This window comes from Macaca mulatta, chromosome 17 (genome assembly GCF_049350105.2).
Source record: "Macaca mulatta isolate MMU2019108-1 chromosome 17, T2T-MMU8v2.0, whole genome shotgun sequence".
Classification (NCBI taxonomy): domain Eukaryota; kingdom Metazoa; phylum Chordata; class Mammalia; order Primates; family Cercopithecidae; genus Macaca; species Macaca mulatta.
The window spans coordinates 751,462-773,572 of NC_133422.1; the positions used below are offsets into that span (position 1 = coordinate 751,462).

Here is a 22,111-nt window from a genome sequence, read left to right on the forward strand (position 1 = left end):
AAGGGAAATGTATAAATTATATAGACTTAAAAACACATCAACTAATCACAATGTATGAATTTTATTTGGGAATATAGACAGAACAGAATTGCCCATGTATTTCTTGTTGCTCTGAAGGGTTATTGATATACAGGGGTTTGTTATATTCATGTTTATTTACATATATGTTTAAAATTCTCCATATAAGGGTTTTAAAAATTCCGTTGGAAGCCTTATGTTTTCAAATGTACTCAGAATTTGTTTTAATCAGGGATGTTAAGACCTGCAGACATGGAAGTGACTGTCCCATTCATACTCACAGATCCCTAGAAATAGGAGGCACAGGGACGCCCCAGGCAGAGGCAGGAGAGGGAAAGGCATGGGCAGGATCCTCTGCTGTGGTCTCTGTGGGACAGCAAGGGCAGGCAGGGCAGGCAGGCTTAGGCTGTCCAGCGTTAATAGCTTCAGCAGGCTCTGGGGCATAGGGGCCATTTCTAGTTGTCTAGTACCTCACCCTGTGGTGATGAAGGAAGGGCGGTATTGTCTCCTACAGTATCAGAGCCAGATAAAGTAGGTGGTTAGGAGTATGGGTTCTGAATTGGTAGTTTAATTGGCTGGCCCTGGGAAAGGCAATCTTTTCCCAGTAAACACCAGATGCTAGAGCGTCAAGAAAACAGAAAACAAGAAAATATAATTAACGCATTCTGTGTGTACAGATGGAGTCTTCTTTTGCTTCCCCAAAGGAAGAGTCCACAGGAGCCTGGCACTCCTGGACCTGAGGAAACCCTAAAAATGTTGGTATCTGCAGATCCTCTCCAAAAAGAGGTCGCCAATCTCCTAAGACTGCAAGCTGACCCCAGCATTCTGGGAGCCAAGAGGGAGAAAGAGTCTGCAGATCTCCCTGCTCAGTAAATTGGCTTTCACTAAATACTGTTTTGCATAAGCAGCATTATCCAGTATCCTGGAGCTTAGAAAAGTTCTGTTGCAATATCTGAAGAAAATAAATTGTTTCTTTTCCCGAAGTCAGGGAGGAGCATTTGACTGCCAGTGTGGACTGAGGGGTCTTGGGATCACAGTCTTCCCAATGTGCTTTGAACCGACCCTCTGTGTCTGCCTCACCATCTCCTCAGCTTACCTAGATACTTGGGAACCCTAACACAAGCCCTTCTAGGAGTCTGTGGTGTGGCTTAGCTGCCTCTGTAGGCATCTCTCGGGGTTAAACATTTTCCACTCTGCTAAGTCAGTGCCATCTGTTCTTTGGCTTCATCTTCAGAAGACCCTGAGCCCTTCGCCACCCTCCTTGCCCCACCCTCCACACCAAATGCGTGGCGCCCTTGAGGCCATAGGGTTGCTGCCATAAGATTTTTGTATTGAGTGCTCTCATTCCAAGCAACTGTGAGAGATTTCTATGGCAGGGCCTCCGGGTTCCTGTCAAATTAAATTGTAGTTGAGTGTTGGGTGCTATTTAAGAAGCATCCCCCTTTCTCCTTCCTAACAGAGCCCTGAATTATTCAGTCACGTGGTTTGAAACATGGGGTGGGTCCTGGTTGACTTAACCAGCACTGTCTCACCCTGTGTCACAGTTATTGGTTCCACAGTTAGTGGGTGCATAACTGAGGCTCATGCCAGGTGCCACACAGCACTCCCTTGGTCCCCCTAATGGACTTGGGGATGGGCAAGGGTCTGAGTTTTTCCAATTAGAGTCAAATACAAGTTGTGGTAGGTTGTTAGGAACAAGCGTTTGCTTGTTCATGCTCCCTCTTTGGTGAAGAATGCAGCCTCAGAAATTGTTCCTGGAGATTTTTCCTCACGCAGAATGATTCTGACTTCACTGAAGGCAGAGCAGAAAATCGGGAAGAGACTGAGTTCTGGTAGCATCCATGAGCTTCTGTACTCAGATTCACCCTGAAGCCTGGCCTGCTTCTGAACTATGCACCTGAGTCAATAAATTCCCTTGTATTTAAAGTCAAATTGAGCTGGATTTTTAGTTACTTGCACCTGCAGGTGTTCTGTGACGCTGGTACTGTGAGTTTGCATCTGAGAATATTTACAGTGTTTCTTTCATGGTTGAGTCAATCATTTCGAGGATGCTCTGAGGGTAAAAAGAACGATCAATTGTGAAGCAGTGAATTGTGCTGCCAGGCACAATTCATTGGACAACAGAAAGCCTCATTTCCTGGGCAGTAGAAAGTTTCACTGTATATAAATTACATATCTTGTTTCTGTCTCAACCTCTTATTTTTTCATATGCAAAGGAGGTAAGGAAGTCCAAATAAGTCCAGCAGCTAATATGCCTCTCAGACATGATCCAAAACAGAATTGAATTATGTAAGCTTTGTTAAAATTCATCATCATCATTCATATTTCTGAATATTTAAATTAGAAATTCTGAAAAAGTAGTTTGTTTCAGAGGTAGTTTGTATGTATGTAGGTATTTTTTCAGGATCAAAAGTTTATTTTTTATTATCTAATTGAGTTTAATTTACATATAATAAAATTTAGTAATCTTAAGTGTACAAATCAATGCATTTTGACAAATATACATATTGTCATGTACACAACACTACCATTAAAATACATTTCATTACCCCTAAAATTCCCTTGCATGCTGCTGTAGTCAGGGACCCCTGCCCCACACCCACAGCTCCCGGCAGTTGCTTTCTTTCACTCTAGTTTTGTCTGTCTTAGAATATGATACAGGCCACGTGCAATGACTCAAGTCTGTAATCCTAGCACTAGATTGAGAAGTGGGGATCACTTGAGCCCAGGAACTTGAGACCAGCCTAGGCAACATGGCAAAATCCCATCTCTAAAAAAAAAAAAAAAAAAAAAAATACACACACACACAAATTAGCCAGGTGTGGTGGCACACCCCTTTGGTCCCAACCCCTTTGGTCCCAGATGCTCAGGAGGCTGAAGAATCACCTGAGCCTGGGAGGTCAAGGTTGCGGTGATCTGTGATCACATCACTGCACTCCAGCCTTGGTGATAGAGTGAGATGTTATCTCAAAAAAGAAGTATTTGATATAAATGGAATCATATAGAATATTCTCTTATACCTAGTTTCTTCCATGTGTTCTAATGCCTTTGAGATATGTCCATGTGGTTTCCAGTGTGTATGTCATTCTTATGTTGGGCAGTAACCATTGTAGGGATATATTACTGCTTATCTATTCTTCAGTGATAGGCTATTTTAAAAATATTTGGCTATTAAGAAGAAAGTTGTTATGAATACTTATATTCAGGCCTTTGTATCAACAGATTTTCACTTCTCGTGGTTGAAAACTTAGGAGGAATTATTATTTTTTTAAGTTATGGATTTTTAAATCATTGTCAGTTGTCAGTTACTTTAAAAAAAATGTAAATTCTTAAATTTAAAAGTTTAGGATGTCTGACTACCCAGACAAAAACAAGCAATGGGGAAAGGATTTCCTATTTAATAAATGGTGTTGGGAAAACTGGCTAGCCATATGCAGAAAACTGAAACTAGACCCCTTCCTTACACCTTATACAAAAATTAACTCAAGATGGATTAAAGACTTAAACATAAGACCTAAAACCATAAAAACCCTAGAAGAAAATCTAGGCAATATCATTCAGGACATAGGCATGGCCAAAGATTTCATGACTAAAATGCCAAAAGCAACGACAACAAAAGCCAGAATTTACAAATGGGATCTAGTTAAACTAAAGAGCTTCTGCACAGCAAAAGAAACTCTCATCAGAGTGAACAGGCAACCTACAGAATGGGAGAAAATGTTTGCAATCTATCCATCGGACAAAGGGCTAATATCCAGAATCTACAAGGAACTTAAACAAATTTACAAGGAGAAGAAAAAACCATCAAGAAGTGGGTGAAGGATATGAACAGACACTTCTCAAAAGAAGACATTTATGTGGCCAAGAAACATATGAACAAAAGTTCATCATTACTGGTCATTAGAGAAATGCAAATCAAAACCACAATGAGATACCAACTCATGCTAGTTAGAATGGCGATCATTAAAAAGTCAGGAAACAACAGATGCTGGAGAGGATGTGGAGAAATAGGAACGCTTTTATACTGTCGGTGAGAGTGTAAATTAGTTCAACCATTGTGGAAGACAGTGTGGCAATTCCTCAAGGATCTAGAACCAGAAATACCATTTGATCCAGCAATCTCATTACTGGGTATACACCCAAAGGATTATAAATCATTCTACTATAAAGACACATGCACACGTATGTTTACTGCAGCACTATTCACAATAGCAAAGACTGGGAACCAACCCAAATGCCCATCAATGATAGACTGAATAAAGAAAATGTGGCACATATACATCATGGAATACTACGCAGTCATAAAAAAGGATGAGTTCATGTCCTTTGCAGGGACATGATGAAGCTGGAAACCATCATTCTTGGCAAACTAACACAGGAACAGAAAAGCAAACATCGCATGTTCTCACTCATAAGTGGGAGTTGAACAATGAGAACACATGGACACAGGGAGGGGAACATCAAACACAGGGGCCTGTTGCAGGGTCGGGGCCCAGGAGAAGGACGGCATTTGGAGAAATACCTAACATAGATGACGGGTTGACAGGTGCAGTAAACCACCATGGCACGTGTATACCTGTGGAACAAACCTGCACGTTCTGCTCATGTATCACAGAACTTAAAGTATAAAAAAAAAATAAAAGTCACAGGATGTTTGTGATAGTATTTATTACACTGATGTTGACATCACACATGGCTGACTATTTGGAGACTCCAAGTGAAATTTCTTGCAGTTCTCAGTGCCAGGAAAATATGTATTTCTGGATAAAGACTCAAAAATTTTAGAAAAACATCCAAGTTTCATAGTCTAGAGCTCTAACACTGGAATCTTCCAAATTTAAGGATTAATGATTTACCTAAATCTAAAAATAGTAGGTTGCAGATGTATTTAAACAGTGTGCCTAGGTAGTATGCTTATATATTAAGATTAAAATGGTCTTCTAAAGTTTATTAATTCTAATATAACCTTTATTGTTTCATGTAGACATATCTTTCTGATTCCCAGGATAATTTAAACAATTAATTCTAAGCAACTATTAGTTCTAGATTGGGATATCTATTTATGCATTTGAAGCTTTAGATATGTATTTCAAATCAGAAATGTGTGCTGGTCATGGAAAGTTGTGACTTAGAGCCTCAGGTAAGTTTTTTTTCATGTGAACATACTGCTTCCAATTGTTGTTATGCCCAGAGCAGACAATTAATAAATACTCTTGGAACTGAATGAGTGATTAACTGCAAATATTACAATACATCTTCTTAGCGGGCATGATAATTAGACATATTTAGTCCTTGCTGTGACCTAAGAAAGGAATTCTTTTCATTAAATATTTAGTGTCTCACCCTGTTCATACAGCCGGAGTTACTGATTCAGTTTGATGTGAATTCAGTCTTATAAAAGACCCATCATTATAACCTGCACTTATGCTTCCTATAGTATTGGAACTTCCAACTTGTATACAAAATAGATATGCTTCATATTCTTAAAAACCACAAGAAATCTCCCTTTATTCATAATAAACACAGAATTAGGTATTCTATTAAACTGAACAATAGAACTCACTGGGAGTGACCGCATAAACTATATCACGAATTGTCCAAGTGTCTGGAAAGGTCAGTGGGCCATTTCGCTCCACGCTGTGCCATGAGCCAACCACGAGGGTTGTCAGTGACTCACTGCGTGGGTCACCCAGAGCATGTGGTGCTGAGGCTGTCAAAGAGCAAGACGGGGCTGCATCTAAACTCAGGCCTCTGCTAGGTGTCCGAATTCGGGCAAGATGCTAAAGACTTTAGAGACGTTTCCTTTTCTATGATTGGGGTTATAACACTCACCCTGTCAGGTTCTCGTGTGCGTTGACAAGGCCGGTACGTGACACACCAGGGGCAGAGCTGGACGGGAACCTTCTTCCTCAGACATCAGGGTCCTCATGAGCATCAACAAAATAAAGAGAGCAGGAGAGCAGGAGAGCGGAAGAGCAAGAGGGCAGGAGAACAGGAGAGCAGGAGAGCAGGAGAGCAGGAGAGCAGGAGAGCGGGGGAGCAGGGGAGCAGGGGAACAGGGCATCTCCAGCTGTGTTGGGACTGCAGCAGGGACTCAGCAACAATCAGTCTCTTTCTCTTCTTTCATCCAAATCATATATTTAAAAAATAGGTGGGGTTATCATGGATGTTTATATTGATTTCTGGGATCTGACAAATATACCTTTCCTTGTCATGCTGTTTTCTCTTCCCAGATGGTTTGAAGAGCTTCGTTTTGGACTTGATATTCCTGGAGTGCATTTTTTTTTCTAGTTAGTTCAGTCTTGACCCTGAGCCATCACCCTTCCAGAGTGGCAGGACATTCCACTCCACCATTGTTGGGGTGCCACAATTTCACTACTAATCAAAGGCTCCTTGGTTGCTGAAAAATGAGAGACGTACCTCTAATAATCAGTCTAGATTGTCACTGCTCACTTCCTCATTTTCCAATTCCACAGGGGCCCCCCAAAGCCCGGAAGGTCTCATTTCAGACGTCTTATAGACCATGGGAACCAGGAAACACTGGGAACCCTAGGGCCAGCACCCACCTCATTTGCACCCTGTCTCTGTTTCCATCACCCTCTAGATATTGCCACAGAGCAGTGTTGGGACCCACTGGAGATCTGACTGCTCCCAGTCTGGGAAACTGCCTTCTCTCCCTCCACTGATATCATATTTCTACTTTCCACCCCACAGAAATCCTTGAACGAATCACAAAAGGGATTGGTAGTTACCTGGTGTGAAGCAGAGCTGAGCCAAAGGATGAAGCAATATTGCAATGGACTCTGTCATTGATATCACTAGTTCGCAAATCTGTTACCACTATGGTCAAATTTTTATATTCACTTTAAAATTATAACTCATTCTGCTCATTGTATTCAAGGCAACATCTACCCTAAAATATACTCAGGCATTAATTTATGCTTTTCTGTTTACAAATGAGAATTCATAAGCAAATTGAGGTAGCAATTACATTTTTTTAAACTAAAGGCAAAACAGAAGACATATACACATATATCGGGTATATACATATATACATATACACATATATCGGGTGAAACAAAACAGAGAGCCCAGAAACAGACTGAAATACAGCCAGCTGATCTCTGACAAAGGAGCAAAGGCAATTCAATGGAGAGAGGAGAGTCTTTTTAACAAATGGTGCTGGAACAAATGGATATCCATGTGCAAAAAAAAAAAAAAAAATGAATTTATAAACAGACCTTACACCTTTTACAAAAGTTAATGCAAAGTAGATATCAGATCAATATATGAAATGCAAAATTTTCAAACTCCTAGAAGATAACATAAGGAAAAACTCTAGATAACCTCGGATTTGGTGATTCTTTTAGATACAACACGAAAAGCATTATCCACGAAGAAAAATATTGGGAAGTTGAATTTTAACATAAAAAAACTGTTGGTTTTGTGAAAGATACTGTTAAGAGAATAAAAAGACAAACCAGAGACTGTGAGAAAATATTTGCAAAATATATCTAAGGATTCATATCTGAAATATGCAAAGAACTCTTAAAACTCAATAAGAAAACAAACAACCCAATTAAAAATAGGCAAAAGCTGAACTGATATGCAGATGGAAATTAAGTATATGAAAAGGTGCTCTGTATAATGTGTTATTAGGAATTGCCAATTAAGACAACAGTAAGATACCACTACATACCTATTAGAATGGCCAAAATCCACAAGACCAAAAACACCAAATGCTGGTGAGGATATGGAGCAACAGAAACTCGCATTCATTGCTGTGGGCATTATGTGACATTTTGGAAAAGGGAAGATTACATAGATAGCAAAATAATCAGTGGTTGACAGGGGTTGGGGAGAGGAAAGGATGGATGGGCAGAGAGCCTTGGCTGTTTAGGGCAGTGAGACCACTGTGTGCGATTTCACAATAGTGGACCCACGACAGTGTGCAGATGCCCACACCCATTGAATGCAGACCACAAAAAGGTATTAATTACATAAACCATAAACTTTCATAATGAAATAAATGTTTTTTAAAAGAAGATAGTGTTGTTCAGTTACTGTCTACTTTCTGAAATGGAGATGGTGGAGCGCTTCCATGGTTGTGAGGATAAAAAAAGATTAGAGAATGTAACAACTAAAATAGGTGTGTAAACATTGTTAAACTATTTTATTCTCATTTAAAAAAACATGCCTTAAATATATTTGTTATGCTTTACAATTGAGCAAGTAGTGCAAACACATTAATATAATTCTCCTCTAGCTCCACTCAGAAGTCAGGACTGCAGGGCTTCAGTGCAGGACCGCACGGCTCCACTTGCACCTGCCAAATGCAACAACCTCTTTCAGTGTCATTAAAATATTTCAATAGGAAGATTGAGTTTAGATCCAACCTGTGTTTTCTCCCCTGGAAAATAAAGGTTTTTTTGAAACAAAGAAGGTCTTTACCGTCTTCATCCGAAATGCTGAGGCATCTGCAATGTCTGCTGTAAGTGACACCAGGCTCTCCTCTGAAATCTAGCAATGGGAAAATAGACTGTAGATTCTGCTTTCAGAAAGGGGGGAATCAGAACTAAGGCGAAATGCCATGTCCTCATTCATAAACATCTTATTTTACAAATTCCACAGGTTTAGTTATTTTTGGATTAATATGGGCCTATTTTAAAGTACATTTATTAATTTAGCACGAATTGTTCAAATGCATTCTGGATCCTGAGCTGACATCCAGCAATGCTGAGTGTGTGCCTGTGTGAGTCACCAGCACTGATGAGCCTCAGGTTATTGTATTTATAAAATGAAGGGGCTTAGGCTTGCTCTGATTTTTTAAAAACCATTTTTAACAGTAAAAACTGTTTTTCTTGCTACATAAAAATGTACAAGAAAAACTCAAACATTACCAATGGTAAATTATAATTTTATTAATCTAAATATTTTTGTGAGCTCAATTTATATGACTTAGTTATTATAAAAGAAATAAGCAAGGCCAGGCATGGTGGCTCAAGCCTGTAATCCCAGCACTTTGGGAGGCTGAGACAGGCGGATCATGAGGTCAGGAGTTCGAGACCATCCTGGCTAACACGGTGAAACCCCGTCTCTACTAAAAAAATACAAAAAAACTAGCCGAACGAGGTGGCAGGCGCCTGTAGTCCCAGCTACTTGGGAGACTGAGGTAGGAGAATGCTGTGAACCCGGGAGGTGGAGCTTGCCATGAGCAGAGATGGGGCCACTGCACTCCAGCCTGGGCGACAGAGCAAGGCTCTGTATCAAAAAAAAAAAAAAAAAAAGAAAAAGAAATAAGCAATATGAGATGGCCATTACCATCCTTTCCCATTTTATTTTGTTGCTATTGATTTATTTTATATGCTATTGATAAATCTTGATGTATACAGAAAAGTAGTTTCAAAGAATAATAATTTTTTTAAAATCTTGACTTGTAATTTCAAGAAGCTTTCAAAAAATTCTTGCAATTACTTTTTAAAGATTCTAGAAGAGTTTTCTATGTCTTAAAGCTAAATAACTACAAAGAGCTACCTCTTCTCACATTCTGTATTATAAATATGTAAGTCAGAAAAGGAACAGACAAAATCATAAAAACACATGCATGAACAAATGGGCCTAGGCTCACATTTACTTGGATCTGGCAATGCACCTGGGTTACAGTACTATTTTTGTGTGTAATTTTACATGAGTGGACTGTCATCAAAATAAAAATTGTCTACAATCTCTATTCAGTGGTATATTTGCACAAATGGTAAACATATACATAGAGATAATGGGAGAAATTTATTTCATGGCTTACAAGAAGACAGGTTGAGACATTTAATTGTTTCATTAATGCTACCTTTTATGATGCACTTGTATGGGCAAGGTATTTAAATGCTCAATGTTACAGATGGAATTATTAGAGAAAGTACTAACTTATATCCTCTTTGTGTGTGCTTTGGAGGCACCAGGAAATAATAAAGCAGCCCTTTTCCCATCTATTTTCTGAAGGCCAAGCTGTGCTTTTGCAGATTAGGTCTTTCTGTAACACATACACATACACACACACACACACACACACACACACACACACACACACACACAAAATATAGCCTTTAGGGGTTTAAAGGAGGAAAAGAGAATTTGCCTGGATAACTCTCACCTAGGTATTTTCTAGGGAAATCTAGAATCATCTAAGGGTTAAGTTAAGCTGGACTAGCCAATGGGAAAACAAAATGAGGATGCCGGGGAGATGTTCCCAGAACAGTAGCATTCCTAATGGGCTAGGCCCTAGTTATGTGCAGTTCCCCAGATGTGGTTGGTGTGGCCAAGGTTCCGGCATGTGACGGCTGCCTTCCAGGCACTTCTTGTGCTGTGAGGAACATCCCCTCCCCAGTGCCAGGGCAGTGGTCCTCTCACCCCCTTCAGAGTAAAGGGCCAGCAGTCAGCAGTCACAGGAAAAGTAGTGAGACAGGAAGGTGAGGAGCATGAAGTGCCACCATCCCAGCCTCCAGTGTCTGGAACAGAATATGACGAGAAACTTCCGTGAATTGGAATCTTCCACATCTCGACACATGGGAGTTTCTGCTAGATATAATTTGGCTTATAAAAAGAAAGAAATATTGCCTTCTTGCATGTAAATATTGTAGAAGAGTTAATGATTGTAACCTGGATGTTTTACATTCTGAGATGCTATTAAATCAATATCCATCACAAAACTATTGATAATTTTTTAGAAGAACAGAAGAGATCTCATCATATGAAATGCAGTGGATCAATTGTAAGATGCAGGCTAACTCCGGAGTAAGTAAAGCATGGGAAAAAATCTGTCTTAGAATGGAAAAATACAGTGGTGAAACTATTTTTAACTAGAATTTAAATGCAACATTTGAGGATATGAAGCCCGCAACTCATTTTGAAAACTACTGGCTCAGATGACCTCAGCGACAGGAAACCTCTGAAAGATCATTAATCTAATCATAATTTTCTGTGCCTTTGCCTGAGAGTCTATCTGAAAGTGATGCAGTTTTTTTTTTTTTTTTTTTTTTTTTTTTTTTGAGACGGAGTCTCGCTCTGTAGCCCAGGCTGGAGTGCAGTGGCCGGATCTCAGCTCACTGCAAGCTCCGCCTCCCGGGTTCACGCCATTCTCCGGCCTCAGCCTCCCGAGTAGCTGGGACTACAGGCGCTGCCACCTCGCCCGGCTATTTTTTGTATTTCTTAGTAGAGACGGGGTTTCACCGTGTTAGCCAGGATGGTCTCGATCTCCTGACCTCGTGATCCGCCCATCTCGGCCTCCCAAAGTGCTGGGATTACAGGCTTGAGCCACCGCGCCCGGCCATTGATGCAGTTTTTACAGAAGAGGAATAACATGTCCCAAACTGGGAACCTTTAACAGGTCACCATTCGGGTGGTGCTTCACTGTGGAGTTTTGGTTAGCAGAGGGCACCAGGGACTGCTGGGGAAGGCCAGGACATGGAAAAGGGCCTAGAGCCAGGCTTACCTAGGAGAGAGCAGACCCATTTTGCCAAGCACCTGAGGACCATGCCATCCAGGACCCTCTCAAAATCACTCGTACACTATGTGGGAATAAAGGATAAGAAATTAATGTGTACTTAGCATGTGAGAGCCAAAATTCACAGTCAGCCTCAGCAAAGAAATCCATACAGAAGGACGAAGTGCACGTTGTGAGACAAAGAACACCCAATTATAAGATAGAAAACCTCAGTTCTGGAAAATTCCTGAACCTGTTTGCCCATCCATGAAAGAGGAATAGTGATACTACCTTCCCCACCTTTTTTCTAACAGAACTGCACATTTCTTTCAGGCCCACAGCTAAGTGTTTAATAGGAATATTGTGGAAATATAAGGTCATTGCTCTTGCACAAAAGGTTCAAGAAAACTGAGAAAGATCTAAAAATGCCAAAAGGAATGATTTTTCAAAGTACAACATCTTCATTTACATAGAGAGAAATAATTTTATCTCAAAGATTTGGCCACATCGTAAATGCAGCACTGAAGAGTAGTTAAGCTATTTCTTCAAAGAAAATATATCAAAATTAAATCTGTACTTTTTGAGTGTGAATTATAATACACAAACCTGGTGCAATATATTTAAAGCAGAGATTAATTAATTAATTAATTAATGGTTCCCCCATCACCCTTTTCAGAAAACTCAGTTACTTAGTGCCTTAAGATATTCAAATTGTCCCCAAAAGTTGAGATACTAGATATTTTAAAAACGCTTTCTCAAGCTTTGTTATTCTAGCTTCAGTTGGAAGAAGAAGCTTCCAACTTAAAGATGGTAGACCAAATACTGGCCCAGTTGTTTCCTTTCCCTCCCAAGAAACCATGATGGTTATCCATCACGTAGAGAGAGCAGCAGAGACAAAAAAGTGATGTGATGGCCTCGCAGCCTTGAGAAGGAGTATCATCTGTGGACCTTCCTGGGGGTGAGGGGCGGAGAAGTGAGGCAGGCGTCAGAAAACAGGAAGGTTGATTAACATCTGTACATTAACAGTCAACCCTTGTTATCCTCCCTCACCGATGCCTGCACCCCACCCCTCAGGTAACCAGTGAGTAGAACACCAACAACCAACAGCAAGCACCTGCCTTCCAGAGAGGAGAGGAGAAGTTTTTCTCCAGAGAAAGGAAACCATCTAGACCAAAGACATCACTTACTAACATGTGGAAACCCTATCAACTCCCGGAAAAAAAACCCTCTAGACGAGCCTTTTACTAATGATAACAGACTCCTTTCTTCTTCTTCCTGTGTCACTATTAAATGTGAACAATGAAGAATCACCAGACATTTAAGGGAAACCAATCCCAATGGGAAAAAAGACCAAACCGGCAGGTGGAGTGATTGTTGAGAAACTAACGTCATAGCAAAATAAGAAATAAGAGTATTATATCATCATTCACTTAGTGGCACTGTCTGAGGTTTCACTATACAAATATATAACTTTGATATAGTTTTTTCTTTCTGTTTTTGTTTTCGTTTTTTGTCAGAGTCTCACTCTGTTGCCCAGACTGGAGTACAGTGATGCAATCTCAGCTCACTGCAACCTTCCTCTCCCGGGTTCAAGTGGTTCTCCTGCCAATTTTTGTATTTTAAGTAGACACAGGATTTCACCATGTTGGTCATGCTGGTCTCAAATTCCTGACCTCAGGTGATCTGCCCACCTTGGCCTCCCAAAGTGCTGGCACTATAGGCATGAGCCACCATGCCTGGCCTGATAGTTTTAACTACTAGAAGAAACCATAGGAAGCTACCATTCAAATGATCAAACATCAGCAACATATTAAAATATCAGCAATTTCACACGTTCAAGATTATTTTTTTAAAAAAAGAGAGAACAGAATTGATTCAATTTCTAGGCCAGCAACCAAGGAAAAAGCAAAGAATGAAAGATTTTATCATCGCATAATAATAGCAAGATCTTACATTTCTATTGAGCTTTAAAGATTACAGTCCAGGCGCGGTGGCTCACCTCTATAATTCCAGCACTTTGGGAGGCCGAGTTGGGTGAATCACAAGGTCAGGAGTTCAAGACCAGCCTGGTCAATATGGTGAAACCCCATCTCTACTAAAAATACAAAAATTAGCCAAGTGTGGTGGCAGGCACCTGTAGTCCCAGCTACTCGGGAGGTTAAGACGGGAAAATCACTTGAACCCAGGAGGCGGAGGTTGCAGTGAGCCAAGGTTCACTCACGCCACTGAACCCCAGCCTGGGTGACAGAGTGAGACTCAGTCTCAAACAAACAAACAACAACAAATATTACAAAACACATCAATATACTGAAACTAGGCCTCATAAAATTTAGAAACTAGGCCTCATATAGAAAAAATTAACACCAGGTGGCTCTGGATAGGGTCCCACCCTGCCTCGATAGGGTCCCACCCTGATAGGGTCCCACCCTGCCGATTCCGGGAAACAACCTCATGGGGTCCCACCCTGCCTCGAAGTTCCCGGAATCAGCAACTCCAAGAAAAAACCTCATAAGGTCCTGCTCTAACCAATTAGAACAAGACACCTTGCTCAGGCCATAGCTAGACCCAATTACCACGGGCCTAAAGCTTTGTTTGAATTTCGCACCTGAAGCTGTGTTTGAACTTGTGTTTGCCTATATAAACAACCTGTAACAAGCACTCGGGGTCCCAGGGCCAACTTAGAGCTTGGGACCCTAGCGCGCTAGTAATAAATAACTCTCTGCTGTGAATCTCGTGTCGGTGATCCTTCGTGGCGACCCCTGCCCAGGAGGGAATCGACAGTTCGGTTCCAACATTTGGTGCGTTGGCCGGGAAGTGGGGTCGTCCGAGGACCCCCGACCCATCCGGCGGAGACCTATCTGGCCCGGGCCACGGACTGCTGACTGAACGGACCCACCAGGTACTTTCGTTTTGTTCTGTCTGTCTTGCCGGCTAACTCTGAACTCTGGGGAGTACTCCTTCTGAATTAAGTGGGGAAGGGGGACAGACGTGTCCCGCACCTTCCCACTTGCGCCCTGGGGGACGCCCTGGCGGTAGTCTGGGAGAAAGCTGACGACTCAGTCAGCCTCTTCAAATCTGTAGGCAGGCCGCCCCTGCCGTCTGAATATTTTGTGATCTTGTGGCGCCACTCTCTGGCCGCGCGGCTTCTCCTTACTTGTCTGGTCTTTGTTTTTGTTTCCCTTGTTTTGTCCTTGTTATACGTGGACGAAATAGGACAGACGTTGACGACTCCTTTGTCTCTAACCCTGACTCACTTCCCTGACGTCCGGGCTCGAGCCCACCACCTCTCTGTAGAAGTCCGTAAGGGACGATGGAAAACATTCTGCTCGTCCGAATGGCCAACCCTCCATGGGGAATGGCCCCGGGACGGAACATTTAACCTCTCAATTATCTTGCAGGTTAAAGCAAAAGTGATGGATCCTAGGCCACTCGGACACCCGGACCAGGTGGCCTACATAATTATTTGGGAGGATCTGGTCCGAAATCCTCCCTCTTGGGTGAAACCCTTCCTCCATCCCCCTTCCCCATCCCAATCTACCCTCCTTGCCTTAGAAGCCCCAAAGAATCGGAATCCGGACCCGCCTAAGCCAGTCCTCCCAGATGAACCCCAGAGGGATCTCCTCCTTCTTGACCCCCTGCCTCCTCCACCTCAGAACCCCCTTCTGGGACCTCCACCTTACGCTTCACCCTTGCCCCCTGTCTTGTCCCCAGCTCTTTCCTCTACCGCCTCGGCCCCTACCCTTTCTCCAACTTCTCCCTCGGCCCCTCCCTCCACCCCGTCTCCTTCTCCAGCCCCGCCCAAGCTCACCCCTCGGACGCCGCTGCCGACACCTTCTCGTCTCCGCTTGCGGCGGACTGAGGACCCAGAGGGCCCTTCTACTTGGCAATCCTCCCTTTTTCCCCTCCGTACTGTCAATCGCACGGTCCAGTACTGGCCCTTCTCTGCCTCTGACCTCTACAACTGGAAAACCCATAACCCTTCCTTTTCCCAAGACCCCCAGGCCCTAACCTCGTTAATAGAATCCATTCTCCTCACTCACCAGCCCACTTGGGATGATTGCCAGCAACTTTTGCAGGTCCTCCTAACCACTGAAGAAAGGCAGCGAGTCCTCCTGGAGGCCCGGAAAAATGTGCCAGGACCAGGAGGCCTCCCAACCCAACTTCCCAATGAAATAGACGAGGGATTTCCCCTCACCCGCCCAGACTGGGACTATGAAACGGCACCAGGTAGGGAGAGTCTCCGAATCTATCGCCAGGCTCTGTTGGCGGGTCTCAAAGGGGCAGGAAAGCGCCCCACAAATTTGGCCAAGGTAAGGACCATAACTCAGGAAAGGGATGAAAGCCCGGCAGCCTTCATGGAAAGGCTTCTGGAAGGATTCCGAATGTATACCCCATTCGATCCAGAGGCCCTAGAACATAAGGCTACCGTAGCTATGGCATTCATAGACCAAGCTGCATTAGATATAAAAGGAAAACTCCAAAGGCTAGATGGAATCCAAACCTATGGATTACAGGAATTGGTTAGGGAGGCAGAAAAAGTGTATAATAAGAGAGAAACCCCTGAGGAAAGGGAAGCCAGGTTAGCGAAGGAACAGATGGAGCGAGAGGATCGTAGGGACCGAGTGAGGGATAAGCATTTAACAAAAATCCTGGCGGCAGTTGTGAGAGAGAAAGGACCAGGGAGAGAGGGAGAGAAGCGGAGGCGGCCAAAAGTGGAAAAAGACCAGTGTGCCTACTGCAAAGAACGGGGACATTGGATTAAAGATTGCCCCAAGCGTCCTAAAGACCAAAAGAAACCTGCCGCTGTCCTCACCCTAGGTGAAGATAGCGAATAGGGGTGTCAAGGCTCTGGAGCCCCCCCCGAGCCCCGGCTAACTCTCTCTGTAGGGGGGCAACCCACCACCTTCTTGGTGGACACAGGCGCCCAACATTCAGTTTTGACAAAGGCAGACGGGCCCCTGTCTTCCCGCACATCCTGGGTCCAGGGGGCAACAGGGGGAAAATTGCACAAGTGGACTAACCACCGGACAGTTAACCTTGGACAAGGAATGGTGACACATTCCTTCTTGGTGGTACCTGAATGCCCCTACCCCCTCCTAGGGCGAGATCTTCTGACCAAGCTCGGAGCCCAAATCCATTTCTCTGAGACAGGGGCCCAGGTATTAAATCGGGACGGTCAGCCCATCCAAATCTTAACTGTGTCTCTGCAAGATGAGCATCGGCTTTTCGACGCTCCGGTTATCACTAGCCTCCCTGATATTTGGTGGCAAGATTTTCCCCAAGCTTGGGCGGAAACGGGAGGACTCGGGCTAGCTAAGTATCAAGCCCCAATCATAATTGATCTAAAGCCCACGGCGGTGCCCGTGTCTATCAAGCAATATCCCATGAGCCGAGAGGCTCATATAGGAATTCGGCAGCACATTAACAAATTTCTAGAACTCGGAGTGTTGCGACCTTGTCGCTCACCCTGGAACACTCCTCTTCTGCCAGTAAAAAAGCCTGGTACTCAGGATTACAGGCCTGTCCAAGACTTGAGAGAAATCAACAAAAGAACCATGGACATCCATCCCACGGTCCCCAATCCTTACAACTTACTCAGCACCTTAAAACCAGGCTATGACTGGTATACAGTATTAGATTTAAAAGATGCTTTCTTCTGTTTACCTCTGGCCCCCCAAAGCCAAGAACTCTTTGCCTTTGAGTGGAAGGATCCTGAGAAAGGAATTTCGGGCCAATTGACCTGGACCCGGCTTCCCCAAGGATTCAAGAACTCTCCCACTCTCTTCGATGAGGCTCTTCATCGAGACCTGACCGACTTCCGGACCCAAAATCCAGAAGTGACTCTACTCCAGTATGTGGATGACCTCCTCTTGGCTGCTCCTACAAAGGAAATCTGTATACAAGGTACCAGGCATCTACTCCAGGCACTGGGTGAAAAAGGATACCGGGCATCCGCCAAGAAGGCACAGCTCTGTCAGACCAAGGTAACATATCTGGGGTATATCCTGAGTGAAGGGAAAAGGTGGCTCACCCCTGGGCGCATAGAGACAGTGGCTCGCCTTCCACCACCACGAAATCCCAGGGAGGTACGTGAATTCTTGGGAACTGCTGGGTTCTGTCGCTTGTGGATACCCGGTTTTGCTGAACTGGCCGCCCCCCTTTATGCACTCACCAAGGAGAGCGCCCCTTTCACCTGGCAGACAGAGCATCAATTGGCTTTTGAGGCACTAAAACAAGCACTCTTGTCTGCCCCGGCCCTTGGGTTACCAGACACCTCAAAGCCCTTTACCCTCTTCCTGGACGAAAGGCAAGGAATTGCCAAAGGGGTCTTGACCCAAAAATTAGGGCCTTGGAAAAGACCGGTAGCATACCTGTCTAAGAAGCTAGACCCTGTGGCGGCCGGCTGGCCCCCGTGTCTCCGTATCATGGCAGCCACCGCTATGCTGGTCAAGGACTCTGCTAAGTTAACCCTTGGGCAGCGACTGACTATTATTACCCCACATGCTCTAGAGGCCATAGTGCGGCAGCCCCCAGACCGGTGGATAACCAACGCACGCCTGACCCACTACCAGGCCCTCCTACTGGACACGGACCGCGTCCAGTTTGGCCCTCCGGTCACCCTAAACCCTGCTACGCTGCTGCCGGTACCGGAAGACCAACCAAGCCCACACGATTGTCGGCAAGTACTGGCTGAGACCCATGGAACACGGGAAGACCTTAAAGACCAAGAACTCCCAGACGCGGATCACACCTGGTACACAGACGGCAGCAGTTACCTTGACTCAGGTACCCGGAGGGCGGGAGCGGCGGTAGTAGATGGCCACAACACCATTTGGGCACAATCACTACCTCCTGGCACGTCTGCACAGAAGGCTGAGTTAATAGCACTAACCAAGGCTGTAGAGCTGTCGAAGGGGAAAAAAGCTAACATTTATACTGATAGCCGGTATGCCTTTGCAACGGCTCATACTCATGGAAGTATCTATGAAAGAAGAGGTCTCCTAACCTCAGAAGGAAAGGAAATCAAGAACAAAGCTGAAATATTTGCCTTATTGAAAGCCCTTTTTCTTCCTCAAGAAGTGGCTATAATTCACTGCCCCGGGCATCAGAAAGGACAGGATCCAGTCGCAGTAGGAAACAGACAGGCTGACCAAGTAGCCAGGCAAGCCGCCATGGCGGAAGTACTGACCCTAGCCACAGAACCTGACGAAACCAGCCACATAACTATTGAACATACTTATACCCCAGAAGACCAGGAAGAAGCAAAGGCCATAGGGGCTATAGAAAACAAAGACACTAAAAACTGGGAAAAAGGAGGGAAAATAGTCCTTCCCCAAAAGGAGGCCCTGGCAATGATCCAGCAGATGCATGCCTGGACACACTTCAGTAATCGAAAGCTAAAATTACTGATTGAAAAAACTGACTTTCTAATCCCAAAGGCAAGTACCCTCGTAGAACAAGTGACATCTGCCTGTAAGGTCTGTCAGCAGGTAAACGCTGGGGCTACCCGAGTGCCAGAAAGGAAACGAACTCGTGGTAACCGCCCAGGAGTCTATTGGGAAATAGACTTCACTGAAGTAAAACCTCACTATGCTGGATATAAGTACTTACTGGTGTTTGTAGATACCTTTTCAGGATGGGTAGAAGCCTACCCCACCCGGCAAGAAACGGCACACATAGTAGCCAAGAAAATTTTGGAAGAAATCTTTCCTAGATTCGGACTTCCCAAGGTAATTGGGTCAGATAACGGGCCGGCCTTCGTTTCTCAGGTAAGTCAGGGGCTCGCCAGGATATTGGGGATTAATTGGAAATTACATTGTGCCTATAGACCCCAGAGCTCAGGACAGGTAGAAAGAATGAATAGAACAATAAAAGAGACCCTTACTAAATTGACCTTAGAGACTGGTTTAAAAGATTGGAGACGCCTCCTATCCTTAGCTCTGTTAAGGGCCCGGAATACACCTAACCGTTTTGGGCTCACTCCATATGAAATCCTCTACGGAGGACCTCCCCCTTTGTCAAACTTGCTTAATTCCTTCTCCCCCTCCGATCCTAAGACTGACCTACAGGCCCGGCTAAAAGGACTCCAAGCAGTACAGGCCCAAATCTGGGCCCCCTTGGCAGAACTGTACCAACCAGGACATCCACAGACCAGTCACCCCTTCCAGGTGGGAGACTCTGTCTACGTTAGACGGCATCGCACTCAAGGACTAGAGCCTCGGTGGAAAGGACCCTACATTGTTCTCCTGACCACACCCACAGCCATAAAGGTTGACGGAATCTCCACTTGGATCCACGCATCCCACGCCAAGGCTGCTCCAGGGACGCCCGGACCAACACCACCTGAGACATGGAGACTCCGACGCTCCGAGGACCCGCTCAAGATAAGACTCTCTCGTATCTAGCCCCTTGCTTGTTACTAGCCCTCCTTCCCTGCGTCGCTGGCAGTAATAACCCCCACCGGCCATATAACCTGACCTGGCAGGTGATTGATTTTAGTACTCATGAGGTCTTAGATAAAACCTCAAAAATTGCTCCTATGGGGACTTGGTTCCCTGACCTCTATTTCAACCTAGACAAAATAGCAAAAATAGATGACATGGAAGGGGGAGAATGGAGAAAACAGGCTAGAAGGGTGTCCGTAAGCCGGAACGGGTTCTATGCCTGTCCCGGATTCAGGACAGGAAAAATGAAAAAAACTTGTAGAGAAATAGATGCCCTGTTTTGCGCTAGTTGGTCCTGTATAACTACTAATGATGGAGAATGGAAATGGGCCATGAAACCCTGGTACATAACCATGTCCTTTGTCCAGCGCTGCACTAGAACCCGATATTCAAAAACTTGCAATCTGGTCCACATCAAGTTTGAAGATGCAGCAAAATCTGATAACCGTTGAATATCCGGGTTAATATGGGGCCTATATTTATACCAAAAGCCACTGTATGGAATCCCTATCCAAATCAAATTAATAGTCAACCCTATCACAGCCCCTGTCGCAGTAGGACCAAACCAAGTTTTATCAGAAACAAGGAAGCCCCTGGTTCCTGCACCAAGAGAGCCCCAACCAAGAGCTCCTAAAAGCACTTCCCCGCCTCTAATCTCCACCTCCTCTAAATACACACCTTCAGCCCAAAACGTCACCCGCGGGCCCCTTGACCTGGGAATAGGTGACAGGCTCCTAAATCTCATAAAGGGCTCCTACTTCGCTTTAAACCAGACAAAGCCAGAATTTACATCCTCTTGCTGGCTATGTCTGGCAACAGGCCCCCCTTACTATGAAGGCATTGCCTCCACTAATAATTTCACTAACTCCGCCAATCCTACTGGATGCGCATGGGAACAACAAAGAAAACTAACCCTGGCTGAAGTTTCTGGGTCAGGAACCTACATAGGCCAGGTGCCCCCTAGTCATCAGCATCTTTGTAATGTAACCTTGACAGTACCCAGCTCCAATCACTATTTGGTCCCCTCCGAGACGGACTGGTGGGCTTGCAACACTGGACTCACCCCCTGTATATCCACAGCCGTTTTTAGCAGTGGCACCCACTATTGCGTGTTGGTACAAGTTGTTCCCCGAGTATACTATCACTCTGGAGACTCCTTTGATCTCCGGTATGAGCAAAAAACTCATACTAGACCAAAGAGAGAACCTATCTCCCTCACCCTCGCCGTAATGTTAGGAATTGGGGTAGCGGCTGGAGTTGGGACCGGGACAGCAGCCCTAGTGCATGGTAACCATCATCTGCAACAACTTAGAGTAGCCATAGATGAAGACCTTAGAGCCATAGAATGATCCATCACAAAACTTGAAGAGTCCTTGACTTCTCTGTCTGAAGTTGTATTACAAAACCGACGAGGACTAGAAATTGTCTTTCTGAAAGAGGGCGGGCTCTGTGCAGCCCTGAAAGAGCAATGTTGTTTTTATGCAAATCATTCAGGAGTAGTTAAAGATTCTATGGCAAAACTGAGAGAAAGATTAGACAAGAGAAAAAAAGAGAGAGAATCTCAGCAAAATTGGTTTGAAAATTGGTACAACCAATCCCCTTGGCTTAGCACCCTAATCTCCACCATCTTAGGACCCCTCATCCTGCTCACGCTCATCCTGACTTTCGGGCCATGCATACTCAACCGCTTACTCACCCTTATTAAAAATAGATTAAACCTAGTACATGCTATGGTTCTGACCCAACAATACCAGACCCTCAGGACTGAAGAAGAGGCTCAAGATTGAGCCTCTGACACAAAAAGAGGAGGGAATGAAACTGGGCCTCATAAAATTTAGAAACTAGGCCTCATATAGAAAAAATTAACACCAGGTGGCTCTGGATAGGGTCCCACCCTGCCTCGATAGGGTCCCACCCTGATAGGGTCCCACCCTGCCGATTCCGGGAAACAACCTCATGGGGTCCCACCCTGCCAATTCCGGGGGTCCCACCCTGCCTCGAAGTTCCCGGAATCAGCAACTCCAAGAAAAAACCTCATAAGGTCCTGCTCTAACCAATTAGAACAAGACACCTTGCTCAGGCCATAGCTAGACCCAATTACCACGGGCCTAAAGCTTTGTTTGAATTTCGCGCCTGAAGCTGTGTTTGAACTTGTGTTTGCCTATATAAACAA

General features: G+C 44.4%; 1 protein-coding gene across 1 annotated transcript; it reads left to right on the plus strand.

Moving 5' to 3' along the window:
* The first annotated feature begins 16,705 nt into the window (after window positions 1–16,705).
* Window positions 16,706–19,917, plus strand: LOC144336324 (uncharacterized). Its single transcript, XM_077974352.1, has 5 exons — window positions 16,706–16,802; window positions 17,255–17,478; window positions 17,671–18,280; window positions 19,130–19,263; window positions 19,552–19,917. Exons 1-5 carry the CDS (start codon window positions 16,706–16,708, stop codon window positions 19,897–19,899), a joined length of 1,413 nt encoding a protein of 470 aa, XP_077830478.1. The 3' UTR covers window positions 19,900–19,917.
* The last annotated feature ends 2,194 nt before the right edge of the window (window positions 19,918–22,111 follow it).

Bases quoted from the DNA above. Each gene is read 5' to 3' on its own strand.
- LOC144336324 (XM_077974352.1), top strand. From the start codon at position 16,706: ATGAGCATCGGCTTTTCGACGCTCCGGTTATCACTAGCCTCCCTGATA. The intron at 18,281-19,129 runs GTACCCGGAGGG...ATACCTTTTCAG, and splicing joins CAGCAGTTACCTTGACTCAG to GATGGGTAGAAGCCTACCCC. The intron at 19,264-19,551 runs GTAAGTCAGGGG...TCCGATCCTAAG, and splicing joins GGCCGGCCTTCGTTTCTCAG to ACTGACCTACAGGCCCGGCT.